Genomic DNA, 22,289 nt, shown 5'->3' on the forward strand with positions numbered 1-22,289 from the left:
TTTTTTAATTAATTAATTTAACATACCTCTTTAAATTTCCTGGTTCATGATCTTATATTAAATACGTTGTGGTGATGGGGACACATTAGCCATTGGTCTCTATAGTGTCTCCAGTTGACACCTCTAATTTAGGAATGTTTTTTTAAGATTATATATTAATCTGGTGACTGTTTTATTTTTAATTTCAGTCAGCAAACACTATAATGCTGTTTGTGTGTGTCAGCTTGCTGTAGGAGTATTTATATTTCATAATGATAGCTGACCCTGAGCTGCTGCCCATCTCCTGTCTTAACTTGTCAGAAGATGCCAAAAACTATATCGGTGCAGTCAATTCTGCACCGACACTCATTTCTGTGAATTGTTCTAAACCTCCGAGGTCAGCCAGGATTAACATGCATCATTAAAACCTGATGCAAACATGTACAAGGATCAAAAGGTCCTAGGAGCAGTGTAATGTGATTATGGGGTACAAAAAACACCGCTTGAAGTATCAGTGTATGTAAAGTAAAACAATGCATTACTGTAGACAGGAAAACACAAACACACACACACAAACACACAGACACACACACATAAGCAGAAATCTTGAACTTTGCAAGAGTGCAAAACTGAGTGTGGGTCTTGAGAGAACAGGAAACGACTTCCCTCCTCCCCTTTCAATTCTGTCCCCCCTCCTATCCACCGTTCCTCCCCCTCCCCTTCCCTCCCCTCTCCTTCCTCCCTCCCTCCCTCCCTCCTCCAGCACCACGCTATAGCAGCGAACTAGGCAGGCCAACTTGCAGAGTGCAGCTCAGCCTCGACAGCGGCTGCTTCCAACTGGGGGTCTTCGGAAAGCATCGCACTCCCCATGTGCGCTGCTGTGCCCGCTGGATGTTGAAATCGCGCCGTGCGCCTCGCCAGGAGCCACCATGTCCAACCCAACCCACGACCCGTTCTACTCTTCTCCGTTCGGACCCTTCTACAGGAGACACTCGCCGTATATGGTCCAGCCCGAGTATCGGATCTACGAGATGAACAAGCGGCTGCAGACGCGCACAGAGGTGAGAGCCGACCGGACACCACAACCACACGGTCCCACTTAGGTTGAGGTACCGGTAGGAGGAGGAGGAGGAGGAGGAGGAGGAAGGGTTAGCGGCAGGCGGGAGAGGAGGGATGGGATGCAAGGGGCTGGAGAAAATGAAGAGCCACGGAGGTCCGTCAGTCAGGAGATGTGGATGTGATGCCAAAGTGCCAAACATTCCTGAGGTGAAAGTGAACAGGCTCCGGTGTGTAGCGTACGCTCCGAGGGAGGGAATCTGCATCTGAAGTCATTTGTTGTGTTGTCAAGTCCTCAGTTTGCATTTCAAGTTGGAAAGCGCAGCTTTTGGTGGTAGGAGGTTCTTTCACGTGGCCAATTAACCTGCTGAAAATGCATGTGTCACCTCAGAGAGGCACCTGGAGCAGGAATGTCAGAATTAAAATCAAGCAAGCAGGTAAACTAGACAGGACATCACAAGGAAGTGAGTCACAACAACTCTGGAAGAAGAAAGACTGAAGGAAAAGTAGCTTCTTAGCATTTATTTAATTTGCATACATTTACATATATATATATATATATATATATTTACATATTTGTAGTTTGTTGCATCAGAAAGTCAAACAATCATCATCAAAAATGTAAAGTTTCAGAGTGCATCCACCCACGCTTCATCACAGTGCCCGAATATTTCTCAATGAAAGTCATCCTGATCACAGAGTGATGATTGCATGAGCTGAGTTCATTTCATGTCAACTCATTGGGCGCTGAGTGTGTGTGTGTGTGTGTCACACTGAACCCTGGGTGTTCCCACTGTGGGATTGTACATCTGTTTATGGACGTGTAAATCTGGAGATAGAAAATTCATCCAATATGTTAAGTTCACCTCATCATGAAGCTTTTTGCTTTTTTTTTTTTTACTGTAACAAAAAATAAATAAATAATAAATAAAAAAAAGCAGATTTTAGCAGCAGCTTAGCTTTGGACTTTTTGAACTTGCAGCTGAGGATAATTGTTATGGATTAAGCTACCAATATTCCTCAGTTGATGGATTGATTGAAAGAGAGCAAAATCACAAGTTCACAGAGCAGTCACACAGTCACCTCTTAAAAATAGATTTCTTTGTCTTACCTGTCAGAACCAGATGATATAAGTTAACTGTCACATCCTAATAAGAAAAACTAAAAATATTCACATTTTAGAAGGAACAATTTGACATTATTTACTTCATAATTGATTGATTTAGCCAAAAAATGTTTTAACTTCTTGTTGGTATTTGATGCTTTAAACCCTCAGGAACATGCCAGTGTAATGATTTCCTATGGATATTTTTTTGCAGTTATTTTGCAAATTTTTTTTAAAGGCAGACTCCAGCTGAGTTTCTGCAGCAGCAGCACACACAATGATGCTGACTTTCCTAAAGAGGAACTTGCAACTTTAAGCAGACCAAGGCAATGTTGCTGAGATGCAACGGCCCGGCCTGATGCATTATTCATATGGAGTGGTCCAAGCCCCAGTGGACCTCAACTCCTGTACCACACACACACACACTTACACACACAGTCAGACACCAAGTGCAATCACTGTGCGCACACAAACACACACACACACAGTCTCACACACAAGATGTGAACTCAGACAAACTTGCTACTTACTGACAATATACATAGATGAGCAGCATGATATGAACACACACATTATATAGACACATAGCAATTTAATCCATTACCTTCATCTCCTCAGACTAAATTATATAATTGCATAATAATATAATTAGTGTTTTGTTCCCGCTGGTGTTAATATCATCTTCATTCTCCTCTTCATCTTCTTCTTTCTCGTCTGGTCGTCAGCGGTGAGATTGTATCATACATCTTCTTTTTAGCGATGTGGTTATTGTTTGATTAAAATGCAGGTGGTGAATATAATGAGGACGAAGTAGTGTCTTATAGCGGGGAAATAAATGCCGCGAGTTTTGCAATTTGTTTGCATGCAGATGTGCCATACAGCTCAGATCAGGCTTTTAACAAAATTATACTGTATAGTAATTATCCTCATGAATGCAAAACTGTAGCAGCCATGAATCATTTTATGAAAGAACAACAACCGTGTGTGTGTGGTGAAGTAACAGAGCTGCATGTGTAGCATGTGCAGAGTCTGTGTGTGTCTTCACTGAGCTACAGAAAGGACAGTGCGCAGAGAAATGACATGTTCCTCGTAAAGCAGACTTACTCAGGCCGCTTACTTCCTGGTAAGCACGGTGAGATGACCTTAACGATGATGACCATGCTTGACAGGTTATCCTGCTGCCGGTCAGTCCGTCTCCTTAAACATTGACTTTAAAAAGTCAGCACACATTTAAGAAAGAGGGGCATTGTTAATATCAGCACGGGGTCAGTCTGATGTTGTTACAAAACAGGACGTTTGGGATGTTTCTTTTAAAACAAATCTGGATTCCATTAAAAGAAACCAGCTGATGTGTCCTGCTGTAAAGTTGAATGTGTCATTAAGGTTCTGCTGCTAGCAGCTGATCCACATCCTACATCCAGTTTAAAAGCTGATGCTTCATCATAATTATGTTTGGAAAACGTACAGCATTATTAACCCCTGTGTTTTTTTCCACATTTAGAATCCCACTAACATCACTGCTCTATCTGTAAAATATTAAAATCAGAATTTAATTTACTGACACATATTTACACATATAAGGAATACATTTCAGCATTGTTGCAATGCTATTTTTGTGCCATTCTCTTCATTAAAAACTATAAAGAATAAGTGCCATGGTAACCTGTACCTTTGCCACCAGTGCAACATGACAGTGGTTAAAAGAATATTTCAGATTTATATCTTACATGAGCCATGTTTGAAACGATGTAGAACACACAAGTGATTGATAAGTTCATGGCCTAATGTCACCTCTTATATTTACACTCTTATGTGGTCATCTTTGACCACAACAGTGTTATCCTCACTTCCAAATTAGTAACCACTGAGCCGCCTCTTCATCAGGGTAGATGAGTTCACATCGAGCAGTGACCTCAAGGGCTGCGAAATGGAGCCAATACAGAAGCACCAAAAGTGAGTGAATCCACATAGACCTCCATGTAAACATGTCCAGCTTCACAGCAGGATTAAACATGTTTTCATCTCCCCATTCAAACAACTGTAGGGGGTTCGTTTTTTTGTATATCTCACCTATTTAAATGTTTTAGGGGCACAGGTTGATGCTATCACAGGTCAGTAGTTCCCACCTCAGCTCCACTCATGCTCCACCTCTTCAGCTGTATTTGGATCAGCCTGCAGATAATAGTGCTGATGGATGCAAGTTACTGACAGCAGACTTTTCTGGATAATCACTCAACAGCTTAACAAGTCAGCGTCCTTTATTTGGGCCATGAACTTATCAAAAACCCCTTGCTTATTTATTTATTACTTTATTGTGCCAGTATGTGTGTTGGGGTCAGTTGTTACAGGGTGTGCCATTAGTTTGAAATCATGTGACTGTGTATAAGTCACAATAATGAGCCTTTAAACATACAAGAAGGAACACCCTGAAAAAACATGTTCAATATCATATGTTTTGCTTTGTGACATCGTTTGGCTGATGATTTCGATCCAGTCAAAATGATTTCAAGCCTGCAAACGGCCCTTTGTTGTGACGATCACTCAGCGACGATGCTTAATATCATTGCGGTCGCTGTTATTGTTTAATATAAGAACAGCTCAGAGCATACTTAACATCATCCTCGCTGACAGACCGTTGAGGTAAAATGACTCACTGTAGTTTGCATTCCTGCCATTTATAGTTGTTTTTTTGTTAAATCAGGAGGGGGGGTACTGACTAAGCCTCAGTATGACACCATCCCCACCACCACCACCACCACCGCTGCCATCCTTTGGAAAACTCAGCTGAAGTTAGTCCTCTGTTAGAACTTCTTCAGTTTGTCTTATTCATGAGTGTGCTTTTGAATCTGCTTGGCTGGCGGTGCAGCCGCTCCTCACACCGGCAGGCGCAGGACTCGAGGGCTCGGAGGAGAGTTAGTCACCTCTGGGGGAGTCCGTATGAGTGCAAGTGACATCTGTAGCAGAAGCAAGCTGTTATAATTACACAGAGAGACGGTATTATTCTTACCCTTTTGGTTTGTTGTACATATGGTTATTGTTGTGCAGACAGAATTATTTTTACCAGGATAATCCTTCTGTAGCTGTATTGGCATATTTTTTTATTAATTTAATTATCACTTAAATGATTGGGATTAAAAAGAATCATTCAGTCTTGGGGCTGTCAGTGTACATGGAGGGCTGTCACTGATTTTATAATTATTATGGATCGTGTGGAGGTTCTATTTTCCATGTTCTAAAGGACTAGTAGGGACAATAATGTTTGGACTACAACCACAAAACAGCTGCAGTGCAATAACAGTACATGTGCTTGTTGTTGCCATTATCAGGCTAGAACTGTGGACAGCAGCATAGATAGGATTTCTGTCTGTCATGTAACAGAAGTCCTGCTGGTGGAACCTCGTTGCTGGAAAAAACAGCAAGCGTACAAACATGAGTGAGAATTAGAGAGAGGCGTCTGAGGGAAAAGTTGAGCTGCTGTGCAGAAAGTTTAATGTTACAGAACTCTGGCAAGAAAATACAGTGAAGCTGTGGCTCGTAATGGCAACAAAGTCTGTGCACTGCAGCAGTGTTTGCAGTGACAGGATGACACCTGCCTGTCAAAGCCGGGGAGGAAATAATACACCGAAGCAGGCTCTCCTGAAGAAAAGAAGGTAACAGCAGGACTATTTGTCTTGACAAATAATTAATTGATTGCCAATTAAACTGCTGAATCTGTTTGTGGAGATCGCAGTAGATTAGATTAATTCTGGCAGCTTATTGTGATGATCATGTCAAGCCTCCAACTATTGATTAAATCCAGCCTCTCAAACGACCATAATAGTTTTGGTTTTGCAGTCACTGTGTAGCTTTAAGTCATCTTTTTTTAAGGGGGGACAATTAAAAAAATTAGCTACTGCTACGATTTGACGAAGAGAAGTAATAGATCTGCACTGAAAAGCTGGGAACAGGATTAATTGATTATCAATAAGCTTTATCTGAACCACTGAGGATCCTTCAGTTGATTTCTTCCCTCTAACAGGTGTAAATATTGTGACTTCGAGCCTCGTTAACAAAGCAAACGCTCTCATTTTTTTTTGGGGTCAGACTCGGAATGATTGTGTGTTTTTTGTTTCCTGTCAGTAACAACCTTTTCACCTGGCGTGCCCTCAGAGGCGCACATGGAAATCAAGCTAACGACGAGCGCAGTGCTGCGTGTTTGTCTGAGATCAGCGCTCACCTTTGAACTGATAACTGTGCCGCAGCTATAACAGTCCTGCTCCTGCGATGACTCGGGGTCTGTTTCCATCCCAACCTTATTACCTGCTCCATTCATACTTATTACCTGCCCGGCTGTATTTCTGCACCAGGCTGACTGCTATCCCATTACCTTCATTTTACACAATGTGAACCTGCTGTGACCTGGCAATCTAAACAGGCTCTGATGTGGATTTGATGCTATGCATACGGTGTGACCGCAGTGTTTCCGTGCTGTCGCTCGGAGCAAGGAGGAGGGGGTGGTGGGGGTGTTGGGACATGGGGCCCTCGCCATACGCAGGCAGCTGCGATGATTTGTGGGGGAATTTGACACTTAAGCGTATGCAAATGAGGGAGCGGATTAACATTCAGAGGAGGAGCTTGGTCGACCTCAGCTGGTGTAAGGCCATTAGCATAGAGGACATTAATATTCAGCGGCAGAGAGCGGGGGACACAGAATAACACTGTAAGTAAAACTACAACACAGAGGGTGAAACGGAAGGAAAACAAAAGCATTTTAATGGAGGCGCCATGATAATACCCACAGGGCTGCGCTTAGAAACCTCTCCACTGCTGCTCCCGGTGGGTCTAATGGTCAGACTCTTCCTCATGCAATCAGTAACAGTGATTGGCAGCCCATTCATTGGATTCCTGTGTCTATTGCACATAGTTAGTCTCATTCTCATTATTCAAATGGGCCCACAGACCTGACTCATTGGCTCCACCGTGGAACTGGAGGAACTGGAGTGTTCATTATGGCAAAATGCCTTGTTCCTGTCAGGAGCAAAGTGGATCTGTTCCTGTCAGAACGGCGTGTCAGATTGACATGAATAGGCTTATGATGTAGAGGTCAAGTTGGCACTGAGCTGCAAGGTTCACAGAGAGGGATTAAAGATGAGCCACTGAGACACAGGAGATCACACCAGGAGATTTCTGTTAAGAGGAAATCTGCTCTCACATCAAGCTTTCACTTCACACACGGCAATTAATGATTATTTTCATTATAGATCAGGATTATTTCATCATTTTTTTAAGGAAATAGTGGAAGATAACCAAAGTGAGATCCAGAGATATTCAAATTATTATCATAAAAGACTAAGAAAAAGCAGCACATGTAGAAGCTGAAGCCAAAAAGTTTTTCCTCATTATTGAAGCTTATTCTGAAAAATCATGTCAATGAGCAACCAGAGACGTGTCTCAATCAACCGCCTCACATCAGCATGTGTAACAGGGGCTTTGGCCAGTGGTGCGAATCTTTGGAGATTCATAGTAAAGACTTATCAGTGGTGAGAAGCCTACAGGTCAAACAGGTATCCCTAAAATCTGTTTATTATCATCCCTGCTCTTTCTTTAATGCTGAAGTTTTCCTTTAAAGAGTAAAATGGAAACATTGGCCAAAAAATAAATGTTCAAGTGAAAATAGTTAAAACTCAGTTTTTGGCCATGGGTTAATTGGTCAAGTTTCTTTTAGAGAAAAATGCCAACCCTTGTTGCCGTCTGTAATCTCTGTGATTTCCTGTGCCGTTTATTTGTATAGTTATCAATACAAAATAAATACAAAAAGTTAAAAATAATACAAAGACCAAAAAAGTAATTGATAAATCATCAAACAGAATTATTTTTGAAATCATAAAACTTCTGTTATCCTTAAAAAAACTGAGAATTCACTAAAAAAAGGATAAGTACTCAATAAAAACACAGAGGCGAGGCGATTTTATCCACTATCAGGGGAAACAATCCACATCAGCAGCAGCTTCCATTATAGACTTGAAAATCAATTATTTCTTCTTATAAAATACAATTTTTGCATATTAAATGTTTTTGCATGCTGGAAATCTTAGTCTTAATCATTTAATTATCCACCAAAAAAAATACCAAATAAACATCCGTTTTAGTCAGATTAACAGTGGTGACATGTATGTTTCCTCCCACACATCAACCAACCAGACAAAGCTAAATAAGTCCCACACCATTTGTTATTTACTTAACTGAATTAATAGCCTTATTATTTATTTCCATATCAACCAAATCTCTAATATGTGTTGTTATTATGATTCACAGCCTTATTGACAATGAACACACATCTGCTTTTACAGACTCCAAGCTCTTACATTAAAAACAAAAACATTTTATATTTTCATAATGCTGCCTGTCACTGAAAGGACTGAATCACATTAGCTTCTGCTTCCCTTAGTTAACTCCCCGCCGCCCCCATCCCCACCCCCCCCCAAAGCTAAATTAAAGAATAATGCCGCTAAAAGGTGAGCGCACAGGCTGATAGTTTTGAAAGGAAAAAGTAACCTTATCCTCAGAAAACTGCAGTCGGAGCTGAATACCTTTTGTCTGTTTATCTTTTTGTTCCTTAGAAAGCTGCTCTTTGGTCTGAAATCACTGAATAGAGACAAAAATGTAATCCGCCGTCTGCAGGTAAATTCACTGTCTGTCCTGCTGGAAACTGGTTTGGTCTTCCATGCTAAGTGACTGCTAAATAGACACACATCTATTAACAGAACCAGTCAGTCAACAAACTTTTAAATCCCCCAAAAAAATCTAAAAACACCAAACTGAGGCTCCACACAGAGCTCTGAAAACCTCTCCTGTGAGGCAAAACAACTGCCTCAAGAACTCAAACCATCATTATCCTGATGTGTTTGTAACACGTTTTTAAATTTACGGTATATAACATCATTAAAAATGTGTCTCATCACGTGCAGTCATACTATATATATGTGATGTTCTTAGAGGATGTTCCCAGAAAATCATTTAAGGAGAGAGAGAAAAAAAAGAAAGACCTCTGGTCAAATCACAAGCGTCGCTCACATCCAGCAGGATGCTCAGACAATGGTCCCACCTTTTTCCTGGCTCTTTCCCATGGTTCCTTCCAGGCTGCACTGTCGCTCAGATAACAGAGAAGACAGACATGCCTGTAGTCAGTCTATGTCCTGTTGTTCTCTCTGTCCGATGTGCTTAGAGTCCGTCCTGAAACAGAGAGGTCACAGGTTGAAATCTTGAATCCAGAACAGCCAGAGTGAGACGCTGAGACCTCTTCTTAGCAGACATATAAACCACGGTGCAGCTGTTTCTAATTGCAAAACCATTTCCAAGACTTGTTTGAAGGGTTTTTTCCTCTTTATCTAATGTCAGCAGTGTGTTTTAGCTGAATGCATAATGGTCACATGCTGTCTTAGTTTGGGATGTTAACCTTAAGTAAGCTAATGATAAGCTCATTTATTTTGCAGGAATTGGTTTATAATCTTCTGGAAGATATCAGATTTGGAATTCTTCTAGTCAGGGTAACTGCTGCTGTAAATTTTATTCTGAAAAAGTGTCATAATTCAGCCACTTAGCAGGAACTTTCAGCAGTACACGGTGACGACAGGGAGGCAGACTGTGCTTTGCTTCAGGTTAGTTGCAGCAGGAGTCAGACTCTGCTCTCTGCTGGTTTCTGGCTGTTTCATCATTTTGCTGATCAGCTGTTTGACTCTGATGTAGTTTTGTGTGTGTGTGTGTGAGAGAGAGAGAACGAATGTAACTCAAATATTCTGAATAATCAGAGGATTGACAACTGTTTTCATTTATTCTTTTATGCATATTTAGCTGGATATATATTATTTTTGCTCAAATATTGTAGTCAAGCGTGTGCCCAACACACGCCTCTGAGAGTGTTGCACTGTGGCTGGATCCCCTTGACCGCTGCTTGTCCCAAGAGACGATTTAATTTTTCAAGAAATTCCTCATCATCATTTTTATGCTGGCACACAGAAAATACTGGGTTAGAGGGATTATTCCAGATTACGTTCTCAGGCACAGTACGTCAGACTTGTTTCTAATCCAGTCACATTCACAGTGCATTGACAGTTCATGCTTGACATATGACGTGAACTCATGTTTGACACAGTAAAGAGCCAGATGCTGTTAAGAGTGCAGCACCGGCGTCTTCTCCTCTCATTTGTCCAACGAGTAACAGGTGAGGATGCCTTCAAAGCAACAATACAACAGAGTGTATTAACAAACTGAACAATATGAGCACGATTTGATGAAATCCAGTATTGATCAGTGCTGAACAGTGTGAGGGAAGTGTGCTGATTGTTTATTGGTCTAATTAGCACAGCAGAGGGAAATATCCAGACATAATAGTGTCAGTGTTTATAAACCAGAACCTGCATCCTCACTCTCCTTTTAACTTTAATTTCTCTTGGGTATGTGCTAAATAATTTTTTATTTCCCTGCTCTGTCATTTTTGCATCTTGTTGTTGTTGCTTGAGCGTTTCTGTCTGTATTGATGTTTGTTGTCGCTTAACACGGTGCCTTATTCGTGTGTCTGTGCTGCTGATATTGATTCATCTCCAATCAGCTGAGACAGTTTTAAAGCTGATTGTGTTTTCACTTCACACATTTCTATTATATTTATGCATAGGCCTGTGACTAATGATTGAGATTTGTATTTTTTTTTTTGCTTTGTTTGATCTTTAAGTCTAAAGTGAAATTTTAAATTAGCAGTGTTGATTGATAAGTCAGTAGCCTATGAGGAGATGAGTCATATAGCTGTTGTAAAGCTGGCTGTATATGACATCATCATTTTATCAAAACTGTGTATAATAATTTTATCTCTAATTATTTGCCAATGTCCTGATGTGCCAGATGGTTTATTACACAAAAGAATACTTCACAGCTGATTGGATGAACCATCTCTCAGTCACTGTCAAGCTAACTTCAGCCAATCAGGTTAGCGATTGACTGCAAAGGAAACATATCATGCTGCACATGATCTTTAAGAGCTAGCATCCAAAACGGTCCAATAACTGTCGGTACCTGCTCACAGGGTTCGTGGTTTGGACACTAGCACATAGCTTGAAGCCTGGAAGGATGGATTTGTGTAAGTTTCTTGCACAATACAGTGGTTCTGTTTTGCAAATGTAGCTCATTCATTGTCAGTCCATCAATGTATAACTTGAACAAGGACATTTCAGGAGTACAGTGATATTATTGCTGCTGCATTGTCCTGCATAAAAATAACAGACAAAAGATTTCTGTGTATTAACCCTGACCTTATACCTTCAACAAATTTTATGTGCATCAGTTGTCTGACACTAAGAAAAGGGGGAGAGAGAGAGAAGAAGAAGAAGAAGAGGGGGAGAGAGAGAGAGGGAGAGCAGGTGAAATGCCTGAGTAAATTGACAGACATGCAATTAAACACAGGAACTTCTTCGCTGACTTCATTTACAGGGAGAAAGTTCATTCCTGGGGAATGTGCAGCGGCTGTTCAAGGGCAATGACTTTTCTCCCACTGCATTCATTTCTCTTGATTTGCATAATGCTGGGCTGCTGGCTGCACACTGGCCAAATGCAGCAACATGTAAAGTCTGTGTATACATTAAAAATAAAAAAAAGTACTTAAGGCCCAGGAGAGTAAACCTGCACTGATATCAGACATTGGTGTGTGCTGCATCGGGACATGATTAACGTGGGGTTGTTTATGCAGTCTTAGGGAGAGTCTTGTGTACTTTATCATGCTAAGGACCACCTGCAGTAAAATGCATGCATGTGGTGGGAGGTTTCTTACAGTGACCACGATTTGTGCAGATTTATTTCGTGTAAAAATCATCTGACTGTGTTGTTAAAACCTTAAAATTCAGTTTCTCAATTTTCACATTTGTTTAACTTAAAGTAAAGAATAATAATTAAGCACCCTTAAATTACTTTAGTGATGAAAGATGACTACAAGTCTTTGTCCAATGATGATTAATTATCAATCTTCTGAATTCAGTGATCAATTAGTCAGTGAATTCTTCCTTTTATCCAAGGCAGATGCTCCAAATTCTGTCCTATGAATGGTTAAAAATGAATATAGTGGAGGGGGCCATGGGCCAAAAATATGTTGTTCTTATGACAACAGATAGTATTTCCATTTATAGCTACTCTCCAGACAAATTGCAGTCTAAAATGTTCCTGTAAAAAAACTCAATGTTCAAAATAAGACATAATAATTAATAAATGTCCAAAGTTAGACGAGTTAATTATGTACTAAACTTTATTAATCCTTACATTTCAGACAGAATGTAGAGTTATATCTGAAAATGTCTCCTCTTCCACTGAAGGCTCAGAGTGAAATGAGGATAGTCTTATTGAATGTTTATGGCTGATGTGCTGTACAGTGAATTGCCGCCTCATCTCCAGACATGCGCTGAGTTGTTTTTGTTAACTTGTGGTGCTCCTCAATAACCCGAAGCACCTTGAATCTTTGTCAACAGTGAAACTTTCTTGGCCCACTGGCCAGCTGTGCTTCATGCTATTCAGGAGCTGAATGGGGTTTCAGACACTGGTAATTCTCCAAGGTCAGGCTCCAGACACGCCTACACTCTTGGAGGCTTTACTGCCACAAGAGGCTAGAGGCAACAACGAGAAAATACAGACTAACAAAAGCTTGCTGGGGAAAATGGTTCATGTTAAACATAGAGACATTACGGGCTGTTAGAAAAGGAAAACTGCATTTTTCATATCATGGCTGTATGTGAGTCTCTGTGCAGTACTCCGAGGTTTTGTGGAGTGTTTCTATAGACAGTGAAACTTTGTGTCATCTGCCTATCCATCCTGTATGGACATTTCTCCATGCGAGGACTTAACCCCTCAGCTCTGTTGCTATTTACTGAGGATCCTCCCTATGCTGTCCCTCCAATCCTCTGGATTTCCTGCAAATCCCCGGGGCTAGGCCAGTGCTGGTGATTTGTGGTTGGCTAGTGGGCAATTGACACATTGATAAATCCCCCTCAGATGGGGTGCGATCCGTTTGAATCAATAGAGCCTTATCGGCTGACGGCCTTCACGGCTGTGACTGTGTCAGTTCACCTCGGGTCCTTTGGAGTCAGCCTGATTTGTAGCTTTTGACAACAAACATTGTCACGCCACGTGGTTCGTCAGAGAGTCCACGAGCGTAAATGAAGGCAGGACGTCGTCTTGTCAGTGAGCAGCGGCTCAGAGGAGACAGGAGACCGACAGCGACAGGGATGCAGATATGAAGAGAGACAGGCAGAGATAAAACCTACAGATGGACCCATGCGGACTTCTTTTTTTCCATAGTAAATACGTGTCATTTACAATTTCATAACCTGCTACCAATCACAGAATAAAAGAAAAACTCCTAACATTCTTTGTTGTACACCACTGAGCCTCCTCTGTGGTGGATTCCGCCAGAGGATTCATATGGCTTGTATCCACTGGCGAGGCTTTAGCTGTTCTCCGGCCTGTCTGGATCTGATCCAGCTTCTCCTCTGCCTTTAGATCCGGGCCAAACCTGGCCGGTCTGCAGCACAGCCAGCCACGTTCCACAGTTTGGAAAGACTCGTCCGAAAGCTCCAGTTTTGGAGGATTAATGGTTACAGATTCTGAGGAGAACTTTTCATGGATATAATGGAAAAGTTTTGAGAAACATTTAGCTTTATTAGCCATCACCACTTAAATGCACATTTAATTTTCTTTTACAAAATAAGTGATTTGGAGAAGAGAAATGAAACTGCCAAGTCCCATTTGTTTTATTGTTGTGAAGGCTGAAACTAAATGCTGTTCAAGCGCATGAAATGTGCTCGTTATTGTCAGATTCCTCAGTTGTCTGGGTGGGAAGCTTTTCAACAGAGACACAGATGAAACCATATCATCTAAGGCTGAACCCTGCTGGGCTGAACAGAGCTAATGGAGACAAGACAATAGACACACTGCTGTCAACTCTGCTCTTTGTGAAATAAATGCTCTTTTTTTTAGGATGGTTGTAGGCCTGAGTCAAACATCAGTCGGCTGCCAAAATGAACAAGATTGAGTTAGAGGAGAAAATATAATTTGGTAAAAAAAGGGTGGGTTTCAGGAAAAAAAATCTTGATAACAGGGAGGAAGGAGCACAGAGGGAAATAATTTGAAAATAAAAGTAGAAGTAAGTCTGCAACTGTGGGAAGCAGAAGTGTGAGTGAAAGACTGTTTAACTCAGAATGAGCAGAGGTTAACTAACACTCCTCTGCAAAACTGAATCAGGGGGATTTTAAGCAAGACAGTATTCTGTAAAACAGGGTGAGCTTAAGTGAAACACTTTTCATTAAAACAGTATAAGAGGAAGCTTAATGAATACCAGAGTCTGTAAAACAGACTGATGGAAGCCCTCAGGATGGCAGCACTCGAGAAATTTATCTCTCAACTCCAATTCCAGGCAGTTCATGTCAAAACGGGGATCATGCTTTTTTATAAAATCCTGATTTAGCAGCAGTTCACAGTTCAGCAGAGTCACTCAGAATGAAGTCTGTTCATTCAACGGCACTGGAAAAATGGTAATTGGCTGAAATTAAGATATTCTTCTCATCATGAAACTTAAAAAAAAACAACAGTTAATTTGCTTAATTTTCTGCGCCATAGCCATTGGTGGAAGATAAGATTATCAAATACTTTATTACCAGTTCCACTGCAAATATTTACAACAGACGCTCAAGATGTGCACATCTTTCATACTTTATTGTGTTGGGTTGTGCAACAATGCTTCATATTTATAAGTGTTTTTGTAATCAGCAAAATAAGTAGTAGTAGAGTCTTGCCATGGTACTTCAACCCAGCACTTGAGTAAATTCACTTATTTTCCTCCACCTGCAGCCTAATTTTGTCATGAGTGAATTTTATTATGAGTGAAAAAAGATTTAATTTATAAGTCTTAAGAAAGGAAATTACATTTTAATAAGAAAAGACATCTGTCAAGCTGAATTCTAAAAAGTTTTTGCATAAACAAATAGTTATGTTATATGCATGGAATATTTTGTATGTTTATTTGTTGATGTTTATTTTTTAATGCAGTTTTATTGTGTGAGGCTTTTATTTTGAAGGCGACATATCATCTTTGCACATGCGCAGTTAAATGGAAGTAAAATAAGCAGAATTGTGTGTAAACAACGGATATTTTTTTTTTTTTTGCTGCAGATAGGTGGGCACACAAGGTTTGTCAACGTTTCCATTTGTGTTATGTTTGTTATTGAGTGACTTCAGGAAGTTTTTAGAGTTTGTTATTTATCAGTCAACGTCAGTCAGTCAGGTAAGGTTTGCTTCATGGTGGAATTCCGTCCTAATGTACCTTTATTAAAGGAGCAGCATATTATTATGAAGTAGTGTTTGGTTAGAAGAAGTGGGATATATCATGTTTTTGCTGATAGAATCTGCAATCACCTTTAATTATTTGCTTTCTCTCCACTTGTGTGTGAATGTAATTAGTATTAGCAGCTTTTTTTTAGTATTTCCTCATTTTTTTACCAAACACTTAAAGGTTCCAGCTTCAAAATGCAGTGACTTACTGATTAATACAAGATCTTAGAGAGCAGTGTGGCGTGTTTTGGTCAGATTATCGGTGCGCTTATTGAGCTACAGACACGTCGTGTTTTATTCATCAGCACAGCTTTTGTGAGCCGTCAGTTAAAAGAGTTAGACCATCGTTGTGCTGTAATATAAATGAGCCACACTGGGGGACATTTCCTTCATTATGATGAATGCAGGCTTCTGTAGTTTGTTGTGAGTCACTTCAGCAAACACTGTCTTGCTTGCTTACATACCCACCAGTACACTCAGGGGGTATTAATCCATTTCTTAAAAATGCCTTCTTTGTTTATGTGAAAGAAGTGTTTGCTTTGAACTACAGCTGTTTCAGTAAGTTATTTTGTGACTGAGTTTGGAACTGAGTGACACATATTAAAAATAGGAAAAGATATTGATATGTTGGCTGATTTAAGTGACAGGTGCGTGCTTTCACAGGTTACTAGCCATCACCCTAAATCTATTCCTGCAGTGGAGGAGAAATGAGCTTGTTTTATTCCAATGATGATAATATGATTATGATAATGGATAAAATATGAAGCATAGCCCCTTGAGATGTTGCATCTCAGTTTTTAAAGGGGTCCTAAAATTGCTTGTTTACCAGCATAAAGAACATATGAACTACAAAGTGACTGTTCGTGCCTGAATCTATTAATGAACTAGGCTGCAAAAATTTTATAAGTAGTTGTTGCACCACCGTCCTTCACCCCTTCTTCACCCCTTAGGTGCATTAGGAGCACCTAATGTAATGTATGTTGTGCCATTATTTTAAAGTCTTGCAGTGTGCATGTATGAGACTAGAGTAAAAAAAAAAAATGGTGAAGGTTCTCCTCCCTGATTTTTGGCTCTGTGCATGCTCCACCTCTTTGCTCATTTGCGGATTAGCTGGAAGTTAGGCAGAGTCAGACACTGTCAGGGTGTCAGGCCAGAAGCCGCACAGTGAGCTTCAGGAAACAACGTCACAGACATTTCTTTTCCTAATTATTTATCCTTTTGAGGATCGGAAAGATCGGAAATATTGAACAAGTCTTATTTAACATGTGACCCAGTACAACCAGTATTATGTCCTGAAGGCTGATGTGAATCCAGCATTTTTTTGTGTCTGTGTTATGTCATTAGTAATTGACTGTTGCTGTCATCTTGTTCACCTTTACAATTATAATACCTCCTGACCCCCCTGGTTGATGGTCTGAATGCTAAGTCTGTCTCCATCTCCCTCCCTCTCCCTCTCTCTCTCTCTCCCTCTCTCTTTGTCTGTCATGTGCTGGTGTGCCACTTGTCTCTGCCTGTCCTTCTGTAATAGATGTATTCACATGATACTACACACACTGGATGTTCACACCTGCTGATTATCGCAGCTTGAGAAACACAAACAGACACACATGGCAGCTCATGCAGGTTTTTCCCAGTGGACTGCCGGTCAGCGATGTGTGTTTGACCACCATATTTGCCATTTCATGAAGTATGTTCGGGCAAATACAGATTTTAGAGAAGTTTTATTTCTGTAGTACCACCTATTCTAACATCTCCCTCTTGTAAAAAAACAAAAAAAAACCCAGACCTCTATACAACATGTCCTCAGGATCCATGCTGATATATTATTTGCATCTTCTTTTCCCAGCTTTACAGTTGGGTGTAGACAATTACTCTGATTGGCCCAATGGGAGCGCTATAAATTAATTATAAAAATTAGTCTATAAATAATTATGTTACTGTCTATAAGCTTTTTTTCCCCAAACTTTTAACAATAATACAGTGATTCTATTATTTAACTTAAGGTAAAATTACACATCATGTTGGAGAAAATCTATTTTTATATCTGTAATTTGTTTGAAAACTTAATGCAGCTTTATTTGATCTTTCTTTAAGTGACAGGTCTTTGGTAAAAATTTGATGTATCTTATTGTGGAGTCTTTGTTGAGTGTGTGGTCCACAGTTCATCTGATTGGTTCGACATTAAACAGACCTCTTCCACTAACTCATGATCACCTATTGATTGGCTCTATGAGGGTTAGGTTCCAATCCTCTAACACCAAATGTCTTCCTCTCTGCGTTGTATATGAGACTCGTTGACCTGCGGGGCGCTCCGGTCCCCGCTTAGTGGGCTTGACACTGCTCGATGGTGACAACACTAATTGTCAACATCTGGGAAGTGCTTGCCATCTCTCAGCCTGGCGCAGAGTGAAACGTGGTGATCTGTCATAACGTGTCAGTGGAAATTAGCATCAGTTCAAAGTTGGGGTAAGTGGGGCTGGGGCAGCGGGAGTATAGTGATTTCCCGCCAACATTATGAGGGTTTTTTGTGAGGGTGGAAAAGGGCAAGCGGCTGTTAGAGGAGTCATTCCAGGAGCATAGCGATTTACATGACTGTTTCCTCACAGTCGCCATCCGTGCTGGGTGAAGATGAATATATGCTTCTGTTGCTTACTGCTACACTACAACATGACTGTAGCAGTAGTGCTTAGTGCTACATCTACCATCCCTGCAGTACTACTATTACTACACCTTCCAAATTGTGATCCAGTGTGCATATGTTTTGACAATTTGTCATTTTTTTATCGATACATGAAAGTAAAAAACACCTCCTGAACCTACAGAGAAAGTATTGTTGTCGTTGGTATTGTTGTTGCTGTTATTTAAAGGCACCAGCTAACATGATTCTGACCTGCTGCGAAAGGTAGAAAGAGCAGTGAATTATGAAGCTGTTGGACCGCTTGTATTTCAGACGTGTAGGGGCCTCAGGCAGGGCTCTCCCAAAGTCCAGGCTTAAGAAGAGTACAGGGTGTTACCAGGCTTTGGCTTTACATCACATTCGTAGGCCAGCATGAGGTGTCCTCGATTAAAACACTTCATAATTTTGTATTTTATGATTTGTAATTTTATGTGTTTCTTATGCCATTCTGATAGCAGAAGCCCTTTATGTTAAAAGTTTATTTTCAAGCGAATACTCCTGAGTTGATATATGAAAAATAAACAGTGTTTTCTCTTTTATCTTGTCTCATAGAAAAAGCCTGCATGCTCACAATATCTTTGTCTTATCCGAATGAATCAATATTGAATTTATGTAAAAAATGCAGTAGCACAACAGCAAAACCTGGATGAAGGAAATTCACTTGGTTATTAAATAATAGAAAAAAAAAGTTTCATACCAAAGTGAAACATTGTTAATGCAGCATGTCAGATATCAATGAACTTATTAAAAGTAGATAAACAGTATTGATTATTTAAGCAAAAGTGGTTTACCTGCTGTAATGACCGTTCGTTGTTCATGTTTTTTGTGGCAGGAAAGTGACAGTTTGTGGTGGGACGCCTTCGCTACAGAGTTTTTTGAGGAGGATGCCACTCTCACACTCTCCTTCTGCCTCGAAGATGGACCAAAGAGATACAGTAAGACCAGAACTATACTGTCACCTTATTGTTTTAATGCTGAACTCATTAATACATGCAGTGTGGCGTTAGTATCTTAATTGTGGTGAAACACACAGACATTCATTTATTTATAGTTTGAGGATGTTTTAGGAAACAGTCATTTAATTCTTTTGCAAAAATGTTTCATTTCTAATGAAAATATATCAGTGATGGGGTGTTTCCACTCTGCATTTTCCAAAATGCCTATGTAACACCTCTCAGAAAAAAAAAAATGTGTGAACTTGTTGAGTAAGCGAGTGAGACTTTTTTTTTCCAGTAAGATTTGTACCACTGAGTCAACCATTCCTGCGTTCTGCTTTTCCGGGGCCCTGTCAGTGAGAAAATTGATATCTCTCCTTCTTCTAACAATAGGTTTTTCTCTGCGTGTGATTGCCGAACATTGGTGCAACTTCACCCATAACTGCCAGTAACCTCTTTATGAAAATTTCACCACAGGCGTCTATTGTGGCATGTACTTTTAAATAAACCTGGGAGTTTATAAAAATACACATTTTTGTGTGTATGCCTGTAGTGAGGCACAAAACATCTGCTTTTATACAAAATTACTATGTTGGTACTTTATGACCGAGTGGGACGTTTTACCTAAAAGATCGCAGGTGTTGATGTTAAGGGATTCAACTGTCAGTCTTTTATGTTAAAACACTGCAGAATGAGCTTAAACCTCAAGCTAAAGGTCTGCACTTTATTGAAATATGACAAACATTTTGCACTTTAAAAATGTGACCTACAGAATAAAACATGATTTCTTTAAATGCAACAATTCAAACTGTTGGTTAATAACACAAACTTTTAATATCCTCACATTATCCAAGAGACTCATTTGCTTCTAAATTAAAAGAGCATTTAGGAAATCATTAAAAGAAATTGTCAAAATGTTTCATAACAGTAAGGAATAGATGCCTTTTTTGTGTAAAGACATTTTACAGAGAAAAATTAAACACAAATGTTCAGTTTCTTGCTGAGAGCTAGGGTGAGTTGACCATGAAGCTGGAGCCAGGAAGCCTAAGCCCTGCTTAGTGTGAAGAAAAAACACTGTTAGCAGAAGGAAAGTAAAGTGTATTTGACAAATTTGATAAATTTAACTTTAATTAATTAATTAAACTTTGGTTTAATTTGAACACAAACAGAAATACTTTTCCTGGAATTGTATGCATATGTTTCTGTTTCTTTATAAGTTCAGCTTCAGCTAAGAAGTATTACTTAATGTTAATAATAAACTAATTAAAGAGGCGCTGTTACTCAAATACAGTAGATTTTAAAGACATGAGTGACAGTGTTATGATTGTCACTTGTAAGTGAAATACTAGCTCACACAATGTAAAAATTACTACTGGAAGACTCACACATTTCACGCAACATTTTAGTGTGTTGTTTAGTGTGGGCTTGAGTTTCTGAACAGTGTGCACTCAAGAAACACCAAGACTGTTGGCTACAGTATGTAATTTTCAGCACAAGATGACTGAGCAGAAGCCGTTACTGAGTTTTTGATATTGTCCCCTCCATCTCATCTGCATAGGTTTGTGTTTTGATATCTGAAACATATTGAATATCACACAGACATAGATAAGGATGTGGTGCTCTGAAATGAGCAGATTTGTGTGTCGTGTCCGCTGTGGTTGTGTGTGTTAGTGTGTGTGTGTGTGTGTGTGATGCAGCACAGTCATCAGGAGACGGTGGAGAGAGAGAGAGCGGGAGAAGAGAGAGGCAGTGGAGGATTGTTGTGAGCCGGGCCCCGGTTTGCTTTTCAAATGTAAAAATAAAAATCCCCAGTGGTGTAGAGACGGTAACCCTGTTCCCTCGGGAACGGGGAGGCTTAACACCATGGCGATGATGACTCACCGTCAGTTGCAAGCCTTCCTCAATTCACATTCAGGTGTGCTTACATACATCCGCGCACACACACAGACACACAAACGCATCATCCAGGAAAAATCCACCACCATCATATGTACCCAGCAACAGACAAACTAAGAATCTGTAAGCGATGTAGTCGAGGCTTTGCATTGGCAGCTGTATACCGTGACAGAAAATAACATCATAATGTGTCGTATAACAGTCACCTATATACTCCAATTAGCTATCTTGTCCACTGCCTGGTACCATCTTAAGTTTTAGCTGCTGCTCCTGAACACTGAACTTACAGTGATTCAGCAGCTAGGAGGACTTTATAGTGTTGCTCATGTAAAACCTCTTAAAGCCAAGTTGCAAAAAAAAAAAAAAAAAATGGCGTAGAAGCTTGTGGCAGGTGTGACAATGCTTGCCCAGTAACATATGTTCAGTCATGTAAAACGTTATGTGAAGAATCTTCTACACAATAGCAAGCATTTGTGTGCCGATAGATGTGCTGTTACTAGAGAATGTGACCATGATGAGTAACAAAACACAAAGATGAGGCATATGTGTATATAATTTGAATTTGAATTATCTTTTCAAGTATTGCGCATCTACTTGATTTGAATAAAGGAATCTTTTTACCTTTTCTACTCAAGGCTTGAGTCTTCACCTTACCTATTGTAAAGAATCATCCTCATGGCACAGAAACTTCCTCCCTTTCTGTTATTGGGGGGGGGCTTTTGACATCCTCCATCCTCCATCGCTTTTTGACTTCACTGTCGGCAGCTGAGAAATGTAAGCCCATTCCACTGTTGTGCTCATTGTTAGTCACTCTGCACAAGAGCGTCAGCTAACTGCCTAACACATAAAATGTAAATGTGACCACCAATGACCTTATACGCTAAAATAATCTTGCAGCTTGAAGGTCTGTGAAATGCGCAGAGATACAGCTTGTAGTTATTGTCACGCAGGTCAGAACAATGACCAGTGGAGATGTGAGGGTGTGGGAAGTATAGAGCGGTTAGCCATGGTTAAAGGGGACATACATACATTTGCAATAGAGGCGAGCAAAAGGTTGCAACATTTTCTTTTAACACACATCCAGAGTACAATAAAATATGTAACAGAAAGATCCACATGATAAGCTTGAACAGAATATTTGTCTTGAAAGATTAGACATGCATGTAAGCAAAATAAAAATGACAGGTCTCAATTTTATTGTATTTACCCGCTTTAGCTTCAAAAATAGTTATTAGTTTGGTCATATATGAGGTTATATTTATCAAAATTCCATTTAAACAATTGTAATATATATTTATATTTA

General features: G+C 40.0%; 1 protein-coding gene across 4 annotated transcripts in view; it reads left to right on the plus strand.

The window, feature by feature from the left end:
* Nucleotides 1-785: 785 nt before the first annotated feature.
* The window catches only part of ldb2a (LIM domain binding 2a), a 69,670-nt gene continuing 48,166 nt past the window's right edge, over nt 786-22,289 (plus strand). For all 4 annotated transcript variants that reach the window (XM_028416688.1, XM_028416689.1, XM_028416691.1 and 1 more), the window contains exons 1-2: nt 786-1,040; nt 18,988-19,090. In XM_028416688.1, coding sequence (XP_028272489.1) covers nt 909-1,040; nt 18,988-19,090 — 235 coding nt within the window. In that variant the 5' untranslated portion in view covers nt 786-908. The remainder of the gene's footprint in view (nt 1,041-18,987; nt 19,091-22,289) is intronic.

This window comes from Parambassis ranga, chromosome 10, assembly GCF_900634625.1.
Source record: "Parambassis ranga chromosome 10, fParRan2.1, whole genome shotgun sequence".
Taxonomy (NCBI): domain Eukaryota; kingdom Metazoa; phylum Chordata; class Actinopteri; family Ambassidae; genus Parambassis; species Parambassis ranga.